The following is a 9,658-nucleotide window of genomic DNA, read 5'->3' as shown; positions in this document are numbered from 1 at the left end:
GGGGGAAAATAGGTGCGAACAAAAGGGATTTGGGCAGAGACCCGGGAGATATCAAGGCCAGGAGGCTGCACCGGAACCCTCTCAGCGCTGTGCAACCCACCTGTGCCACCACCCTTGTCCTTCGGCTGAGGCAGCCCCTGCCCTGTGGCCCCCCGCCCCCTATGCCGCACCCCTCCCTACATCCTAGGCGCGTGCTGAATCTAGGGTGGCGGGAGCTAAGTGTCGAAAGGATGCTCACTGTATGAATGAGCTAGTGGACACGTGAATGGAGGTGGATGAAAGCGTGAAGTAAAAGGCGGGGCTCCAGCTGGGAGACCTCGAGTGCAGACAGGTCAGGGCTCCCTCCCCTCCCTGCCCAGCCTTCCGCCCCGCTCCCCTCCCCGCGGCACGCAGCCCTCCTGAGCCCTCCCGAGCTACCGCCAGCGCCAGAGCCGGGACCACGCAGCCACCGAACGGACAGCGCGGCTTCAGGAGGGGGCTACCCCGCCGCGTCCCTAGCCCCGCACCAAGGCGAAGTCCCTCGAGCAAGGTCCAGGTACCAGCAACCGAGGATGCCTGGAGCCGGGCGCCAACAGGTGCGGAAAGTGGGGGACCACCCAGGACTGGTATGGGGGTTCCAGAGGTGCAGCGGCAGGTGATAGGGGGAGCCCGGAGTCTCTGGGGATAACCTGCGTGCTGGGAAGCTGCGCCAACACCCACTTCGCTCACCTCCGGGCGGCTCCCGCGTAACCCTTTAGCTCACTTGCTGCCCTTTCTGGGAATCCTCCCAGACTCCCTAAGGAGCAAGGAGGTCCCGTTGGGATATCGGTAGGCCAGCGTCCCCTGCCCCTTCCTCTTAGGGCTCTCTGGGGACCATCCACCCTCCTACATCAGTCTGGGGTCGTCCCTACCGGGCCAGAGGAAAGAGGGGTCTCAGCGAGAGTGGAGGGAGCGGCCTGAGCCAAGCCGGATTTATGAATGGAGAACGGCCTGCGTGCCAGCTCAGCGACCCCTGGCGGCCGTCGGGGAGCATTGCCGCCCTGAGGACTCCAGGACTCTTAGCAAGGGGGTCTTGAGAGCTCTTGTTTTCTGGGCAGGGGATTATTTCCTCTCTCCTGGGAAGATGGCCAATCCCTTTCCTCACTCTTCTTCGCGGGTGTGCGCGCGCCTGCGCGTGTACGCGCACTGAGGAGGATCTGGGAGGTCTAGTGGGCGGGACCCAGGTCTTAACTCTCTCTCTGAACCCTTTTCCCAACCCCTAGTCAAGGTTGGAGAACTGACTCAGGAGACAAAATTTGCCATGGGGATTGGGTTCCCTTCCTACGTCCGTCCGTCCGTGATGGCTGGAGGACATAGACAGGCCTAGATTGGCTTTGTGACCTTGAACAAGGGGCTCAACCTCTCAGCTTCCCTTTTCTTCACTCACACAGCAGGGCTCACTAATGATACCGGACCCTGATTGGAAGGCCAGCTTCTGGGTGTACCAGGCTCTGGGTGAAGTAGCGCCCCAGCCTTAGAGCTCAGTACTCCTCATCGTGGCCCTAGGAGGTAGGTACCTTTAATAATACTCCGTTGGGCTCCATTGGCCGGGGAAACTGAGGCCGAATGAGGGAGGTACGATGTTCTTCTCCATCAGTCCCAACTCATGACTAAGAATAAAGAGGGAAGGTAGGCAACATTCCTAATATTCTCTCCTTTCTTCCCTCTCTTCTTCCTCCCTTCCCTCCCTCTTTCCCTTTCTTTTCTTCTTTGGGCTGGGACCCCAAAGACCCCAAAGAGTGTGAGATGAGGGCCCCCTGAAGGGAGTGGGCTGAGGGCTTGTGGGAGTTCCTCTTCCTCCACAGAGCCCAGGATGCTCCTCAGCTGAAGTGGCTCCCGAGCTCATGGACCCCTCGGCCACTCCCGGGGCCCAGCCTGGAGTCCCCACTAACAGCGGGAAACCCTTCCACCTGCCTCCAGACTATGAGGACGAGTTCCTTCGATACCTGTGGCGCGATTATCTCTACCCAAAGCAGTACGAATGGGTTCTCATCGCTGCCTACGTGGCTGTGTTCCTCATAGCCTTGGTGGGCAATACCCTGGGTAAGTATCTGTCTTCTTCTGGGGACTAGAGGAAGTCCTGGGCTTTGTCTTCGTACCCTTCCTGCTAGTGAGGTGGGGGTGGGGGCTTGGTATCCCTGCAGAGGCTGAATGGGCACGGCTCTGCTGCTTGGCTTCACCTCACCCTGCTGCTCTCTGCAGTCTGCCTGGCTGTGTGGCGCAACCACCACATGAGGACGGTCACCAACTACTTCATTGTCAACCTGTCCCTGGCGGATGTGCTGGTGACTGCCATCTGCCTGCCTGCCAGCCTGTTAGTAGACATCACCGAATCGTGGCTCTTCGGCCATGCCTTGTGCAAAGTCATCCCATATCTACAGGTTAGCTCTCCCATGCCCCGAAGCAGCCTCTACTACAGCTGTCAAACAAACAAACAAGCTACGACCTTGGTGGGTCTCAGGAACCTTAAGGCTTGCCTTTCGGGTAAGTCACAGTGGCTCAGGACTTGTGCAGGGTCATCCAGACCATCACACTGGACACTCAGCCCCACATACTCACATAGACATCCCCTCCTGGTGACAGGCACAAACTTGGCCATGTGTGCACACACACAGTTACCTCCGGGTACACAGGAACATGCAGAAAGGAGAGGGGAGGCAGGAGCCCACAGTGACAGGCCTGCTCCCTGACCCCAGGGAGGACCGAGAGACTTAAATGGAATGCTTGCCTCTCTAGCCCCTTTCCCTATCACTGGGCACCAGGACGCCCAGATGGTATCAGTGGAATAGGAGGAGGGCTGGCCAGAAGCCACCATGGCCTCTCAGTCACCCTCAGTCCTCTCCCTGCACCCTGGGAAACCCGGATACCCTGGAGGCAGTGCCTGCCTGTGCTAACAGCCCACTCATCAGAACAAGAGAGCTTTGCCAACAGCATAGGGAAGGGATGACCTTCCAGGGTGACAGAGATGCCGCTTGGATTTCTCACCGATTTGAAGTTTTTCTGCCCAACTGATTCACTTCTTTGAGCTTAAGGGTGAGGGAATCACAGGTCTCATTTTCTCACCTGTAACACAGTGCATACCCCCCACCAGGTTGTGAAAATAAGGAAAGAAGGACTGGAGAGGTAGCTCAGTGCGTCAGAGCACTGGCTGCTCTTTTGGAGGTCCTGAGTTCAATTCCCAGCACCCACATGGAGGCTCACAACTGTCTGTAACTCCTATCCCAAGGGACCCAGACCCTCCTACAGATATACATGCAGGCAAAACACCAATGTACAAAAAATAAATAAATAAATTAGAAAAGAAGGGGCGAGGAGTGTCTTCCACGGTGTCATTGTTAACAGCAGGGTAGTGCCTGGGTCTCCAGCTGGATATTTCCGTACATGGTTCCGTTCATTCTTTCCAGCATCCTGCCAGATAGATGCTATATTTCCATTCTGCAGATGAGGTTCAGAGAGGGCGAGTGACTTGCCCAAATTCACACAGCAGAAAGGGGTGGAGTCAGAATTTGCTGTCCTGGTAGCTCTGGGCTGTGAACTGCTCTCCTCTCCACACTTCTTACATTGTGTCCCCATGGGGCAGGCCGTGTCGGTGTCAGTGGCAGTGTTGACTCTCAGCTTCATCGCCCTGGACCGCTGGTATGCCATCTGCCACCCACTGTTGTTCAAGAGCACAGCTCGCCGTGCCCGTGGCTCCATCCTGGGCATCTGGGCTGTGTCGCTGGCTGTCATGGTGCCCCAGGCTGCTGTCATGGAGTGTAGCAGCGTGCTGCCTGAGCTAGCCAATCGAACCCGGCTCTTCTCTGTCTGTGATGAACACTGGGCAGGTAATGGTGGGTGCCTCTGGGGGAGTACATATTCATAGGACAGGGGACTTTCAGGGTGGGTACCCCCAGCAGAGGTATCTCTCCTCGTGTGGTCATCAGCTAGGGATGACACCACTAGACTGGGCAACTCTAGGCTCTCTGCCATGGTGCCTATGTGAAAATCAGTTGTCCTCAGGTCCTGCTTTGGTCCTAGTTGGGACAAGGTGGCATTGCTGGGGCAGCCTGGGACTCCCAGGATAGATTTGACTCTTGCATCTCACGACCCCTCCAGATGACTTCTACCCCAAGATCTATCACAGCTGCTTCTTCATTGTCACCTACCTGGCCCCACTGAGCCTCATGGCCATGGCCTACTTCCAGATCTTCCGCAAGCTCTGGGGCCGCCAGGTGAGGCTCACTCTGGTGTGGGCTGGGAAGATGTAGCTGTTGTTCTAAGGGAGTAGATGGCCCCTAACATTAAGACATGTTATCCGTGCTATGAGTACAGAGAGGCCAGGTCTAGGGATGTGGGAAGCCGGAGGCCCCAGTGTAGCTTACAGCCTCTTTTAATTAGTCAACTAACTTTTGGTACCAGAGCCACCAGGGCTTTGACATATACTAGCCAAGTGTTCTACCACCAAATATTCCAAGACCATTTCTCTTTGACCCCTGATTCCCATCCTCCTTTTTAAATGTTGAGACAGGGTTTTGCTAAGTCGACCTGACTAGCCTGAAATTGCAATTCTCCTGCCTCAGCCTCCTGAGTGGCTAGGATTATAGAGCCAGCTTTAACCACCACCTCTTATTCCCTCTCCCCTAAATATGTGAGAAAAACAGATCCAGAGAAGCAAGGTGATGCTCCCCCCCTCAACACAAAGCACTCAGCTAGTGAGTAGAAAAATCAGGGGTCTAAACCAAAAATCTGAGGGTGCAGCGCTCAGTTTAGTATCCAAACAGTAATCATAGCAGTTCCAAACGGCTGGCCCAGCTAGGCTTTACGTCCAGTGCCTTACAGCTAGCTAAGGAAAGAGGCGTTCTTGTCCAGTTCAGGGTGTGACTGCCAAGGCCAGTGAAGCCAGCTGGCTCTAGGCCTGACTCTCCCCTCATTACATGGACCCTGGGGTTGTGTTCATTTGCACTAGTGACAGTAAGTCTGGGTCAGTATCTAGGCAGTGAGAGGACATGGGCCACAGGCTGATGGCTCTCAATGATATCAACATTCTGGGATGTCACGTACAATCTGTACAGTGCTGACCCATGGCTAGGTCATGCAGGACAGTAGGCTGGGAGATGGGTGGGTTAAACCCAGGACTTGCCTTGCAGGCACACCCAGTTAGAGCCTTCCCTGACTGTTCTACCTTAAGGAAACAAAGGTTTAAAGAAGTCACACAGCTGGTGGACGTGGCTAAACTCTAGTTCCTTGTCTTCTGGCTCTATGCCTCTTGGTTGTGGGGTGATTGCGATGCCCAGTGGTGGGAGGGGCTTCCAGTGGTGGGAGGGGCTCTGAGCATTCATTCACCCAGGTGGAGAGCTAAGCTCTGGTGCCCAGGCCCTCCCTGAGGCCTCCCCACAGTGACACAGCACATCTCTCCAGGACTCAGCTTTTCATCCCATCCCCAAAGATGGAACTGCAGATCTCAGGAGGCTCTGCGAGCAGTTCGGAAGGTGTTCAGACCCCACAGTGTGGCAGTTTCTTTGTGTGTCCCCCACCTTGCTCACCAGGCCCTAGTCAAAGGGAATGACTCTGTCTCTCTCAAAGAGTGCCACCCACCTCTCTTGTGTGTGTTGGATAGATCCCTGGCACCACATCGGCCTTGGTGCGGAACTGGAAGCGGCCCTCAGAGCAACTGGAGGCTCAGCACCAGGGCCTGGGTTCAGAGCCCCAACCCCGGGCCCGAGCCTTCCTGGCTGAGGTGAAGCAGATGCGTGCTCGGAGGAAGACGGCTAAGATGCTGATGGTGGTTCTGCTGGTTTTTGCACTCTGTTATCTGCCCATCAGTGTCCTCAATGTCCTTAAGAGGTGAGGGTACCTGGGGAACACTCACTCCACTCCTCTCCATCCTGGGGCCAGGCAGATGCTCTGCCCTGTTTCCACCTCCTCTGGTGTTGCACGGGGGATATCAGGCCTGACTCCAGGGGCAATACGGAAAAACCTGTTCCTTCGTACACTTGGCTGTCATAGTTCTAGGGTGACTGGGAACAAATGACGGACAAATTCCCTGTCTTCATAGAGGCTGCCCTCCAGTGGGAAAGAAGGAAAATCAGGAGAAAAATCAGTGTGTATCAGGCAATGAGGGCTATGAAGAAAAAGAAAATAAGAAAAAAGAACGGAGTGATGGGGGGGGGGGCGCTACTAGGTTTGGTTATGTCTCAGATATGTCATTGCTGTCCCTGTCCTTGTTGTAGGGGCTCCTCTGGGAAGCTGGGAGGTGTGAGCCTGTAATCTCAGCACTCAGCAGGCCAAGGCAAGAGGATCATGAGTTCAAAGCCAGACCAAACATCAGGAAATCAGGAGGATAGCAGTTTAGGCCAAAGGGCCCAAGGACCCAGCAGATGAGGGGGTCATGGGCTATCAGCAGGGGCCAGTGTGGGTTTGGCCACATCCTGACTTGTGTGGTCTTAAGCCTCAGCTTCTTTAACTGAAAGATGGATGCAGTCCATCGTATGTCGTTTCTGTTGGGATGGAAGAAGGAGAGGTAAATGGGGTGGCTCCAGGGGACCCAATAACTGGTGTATGAGCAGATCATATTGGTCCCTGTCCCAGGACCCATTCTAGTCCTAATCCATGCTTGGGTACCCAAAATTGTAGTCAAGATCTCAGACCAAGGGCCTCCAGGGGATGGTAGTAAGCCATAGAGACACCTTCCAGCTGGAGCTCTGTGGGTACCCCTCCACTGCCCACCTGTCTGACTTCTCACCATCCTTCTCGCTGGTGCTAGAGTGTTCGGGATGTTCCGCCAAGCCAGCGACCGGGAAACTGTCTATGCCTGCTTCACCTTCTCCCACTGGCTGGTGTATGCCAACAGCGCTGCCAACCCTATTATCTACAGCTTCCTCAGCGGTAAGTGGACCGTATGTGCAGTGGCTGAGGGTGGCACAAGCCCTGAGTCCATCTCAGGCTGGTAGGGGAGGGTGCACCGCTCTCTAGGCCTCTCTGGGAACCAACCCTTTGCTCATAGGGGAGACTCCAGTCCACTGCCCTTCCCACAAGCCGTGGTCTGAGCACCCAGGATGGAGTCTGACATACTTGGGAGACCAGGGCCTGGGACTCTGTCCGTGACCCAGGGAGCACGCACAGCAAGTGTTCCTGTTAGTTTCTCTCTGGTTGGTACTGACAGAGCAATCTGTGTTTCTAGAGGGAACTGGGCCTGACTGAGGGGGAGGTGGTTGTTTAATCTAGTGGAGAGACAGCCAGGCACTGGGTAGGGTGGCCAGAATCTTGGCTACATCTGGATCCACAAACCTTAAAGCAAGTGTCTACTCTCTTCAGGGAGTCCAGGCCCTCCGACTCCATTCCCTCCCTGTTGTCCTGTATTCCCACCTAGATCTTCTACCCCACCCCCCCAGCCCTGGTCTCAGTGGGTCCCCTGCCTTTGGCTCAGCAGAAGCAGCTCACCAGACCTCAGATTTGGGACAAGACTTTGGAGGAACTGTCCGGATGATTGCCCAAGTTTGGATACAATTCTTTCAGGGGGAAAAAAAAAGTTGAGATGTTTGAGAAGGGGACAGAGGTCACTCTCATTGGGGCTCAGGAATTACTCAACCACTGCTGCCTGGCTGCTTCCCAGCTCAGAGGACAAGACAGCCACATAGACGCACATGCCTAGCCTGGCCTGTGTTTTCTGAGTCCCTACTGTGTGTTCTTCCCTGAGCTGGATCCTAGAGAATGGCAGGCTGGTGATATAACTGAGGAGGGTTTGGTTTCAAGAAAACCTCTGTCCCCCTGGCATATACACATGAGCTGAACACAGTGCTGTGCCATCCCTCTTCTCCCGCTCTACTATCCTCTTTAAGAGATGGGCTTGGAGTTAGATGCTCAGGGTCAACTTCTGGCTGGGTGGCCTTGGGGAAGATATATGCATCTCTCATGTGAGATGTGAAACACAGCCTCTCGGGGTGTGGGGATGCTCTGGGGGATGAAGTCTGAGGTACTGGCACAGCCACACACACACACACACATCATGGAGGGCACAGGTTACCTGAGGCTTCTGAGCCAGACGCCACGTCTTAAGCCAGGCTCCTAGCCAGACTGCAGTCAAGGAATCAAGACAATTGCATTTTGCTCCAGGAACCCGCTGGGGCCCTCTCATCCTCTCTGCCTAACAGGGCTGAGGTAGCCTTGGGCTCTCAGTCCCCAGCTCCCCTCTCTCCCTCTCTGTCCCCATCAGGTAGCTTTGACTGGAGCTATGCGGGTGTTTCTAAAGCTCCAAGCCCCCTCTTGATGCATTTGTCCCCTTACGGCTGTGTCTTTTGTCTCCCAACCAAGGCAAATTTCGGGAGCAGTTTAAGGCCGCTTTCTCCTGCTGCCTGCCTGGTCTGGGTCCCCGCTCCTCTGCCAGACACAAGTCCTTGTCCCTACAGAGCCGCTGTTCTGTCTCCAAAGTCTCTGAGCACGTCGTGCTGGCCAGCGTCACCACAGTACTGTCCTGAGTGGGGGCCGGCCCCAGCTCTGGGAGGCACAGCCTGATCCTTGGCCTGGGATCCGCCCCTGCACTCATGGAAAGACTGCTGCTGTTCAGTGAGAGGCTGTGACTTCAGTCCTGGCTTTCTGCTTGGGTGACTCGAGCCAGAGTCATTCCCTCTCTGAGGCTGTGTCTGCTAAGCTGGGTTGATAGGCGACTTAAGCGTGCTCAAGGAAGCAGAGAGCGTTGTAAACTGTCTAGTGCTGTGGACACGGTTACTGTCGTACCTGTCTCGTGTGGCTATACCCTACAGTGCCACCCCACCCTTTCAGAGCTTGGCCTGCCTCCCAAAGACCTGTCTCCTACTCAATTATAGGCCTTCCCGGCTGGAGTCTGCTCCAAAGGTCCCCACAGGCATATCCACCTGGTCTGAAGCCCCGGCTGCACATGGCCAGCTGCTCTGATGTCCCTGTGAACTAATTTGGGTTCAGCCCTTCTCAGTGGGCTCTGAAGCACAGTCCATCCTCTCCAGGTGTGGACTGCACGCACCACAGCCTGGATCTCACTGGCATTGTGGAGTGCTTAAACACCCTCCATGTGGCCGTTCAGCACGGAGGCCAGCAGCCCGAAGCAACTGTAATTAAAAGCTTGGCACCGAATGTTCTCTTTCCTTGTCATTACACAAAATCTGTGCCAGTCAGGTTAGTAGTGGAAGGTGGGGCAGCTTCGGGGATGGGGCAGGGGGGGACACAAGGGGGGAGTGGCAAGAGGAGATGGCTCTGGAATGCTATTATCTGCACAACCCCACCCCCACCCCAGATGGACTGACTGCAGGGCCTTGCTGCTTCTGGCATTGCCCAGTCTCTGGTGCCCAGGACTCCGCTCTCTGACACACTCTCTGCTCCTTGCTTGTTGGCCTCTGGACTGGAAGGTAAGGCAGACAGTGGGTTGACAGACTTACTGTTCCTAACCTTGGAAATCAGGGCTTCGTTTATTTTCTATGAACACACAGAATACAAAGGGAGAGCCACGTATTTGGCCAGCCATGCTCCGGCTGCACCTGAGCTGATTACAAGGCTGCCAAAAAGGCTCCAATACTTGTTGTCAGAGCAGAACAAGAATACCTTCTTGAGTGCCACTCTGCTACAAGGAGCAGGGGACACCTGGCTGAGGCCACCAGGGCACACAGGCAGGTGTTAACAGGGCTACAGATTT

At 55.4% G+C, this 9,658-nt stretch overlaps 1 protein-coding gene across 1 annotated transcript; it reads left to right on the top strand.

Annotated features, from left to right (window-relative positions):
• Nucleotides 1–1,761: 1,761 nt before the first annotated feature.
• On the top strand, nucleotides 1,762–9,638 carry Hcrtr1 (hypocretin receptor 1). The gene is made up of 8 exons (XM_051171625.1): nucleotides 1,762–2,061; nucleotides 2,221–2,399; nucleotides 3,599–3,842; nucleotides 4,114–4,229; nucleotides 5,615–5,841; nucleotides 6,761–6,882; nucleotides 8,308–9,144; nucleotides 9,263–9,638. The coding sequence occupies exons 1-7, from the start codon at nucleotides 1,863–1,865 to the stop codon at nucleotides 8,469–8,471; spliced, it is 1,251 nt and encodes a 416-aa protein (XP_051027582.1). The 5' UTR covers nucleotides 1,762–1,862; the 3' UTR covers nucleotides 8,472–9,144; nucleotides 9,263–9,638.
• The last annotated feature ends 20 nt before the right edge of the window (nucleotides 9,639–9,658 follow it).

Source organism: Acomys russatus, chromosome 29 (assembly GCF_903995435.1).
Source record: "Acomys russatus chromosome 29, mAcoRus1.1, whole genome shotgun sequence".
In the NCBI taxonomy this organism is placed as follows: domain Eukaryota; kingdom Metazoa; phylum Chordata; class Mammalia; order Rodentia; family Muridae; genus Acomys; species Acomys russatus.
This window is presented reverse-complemented; position numbering and strand designations above follow the sequence as displayed.

Coding starts and splice junctions, on each gene's coding strand:
- Hcrtr1 (XM_051171625.1), top strand. CDS start 1,863: ATGGACCCCTCGGCCACTCCCGGGGCCCAGCCTGGAGTCCCCACTAAC. Junction 2,062..2,220: donor CTTGGTGGGCAATACCCTGG/GTAAGTATCTGT, acceptor TGCTCTCTGCAG/TCTGCCTGGCTGTGTGGCGC. Junction 3,843..4,113: donor CTGTGATGAACACTGGGCAG/GTAATGGTGGGT, acceptor CGACCCCTCCAG/ATGACTTCTACCCCAAGATC.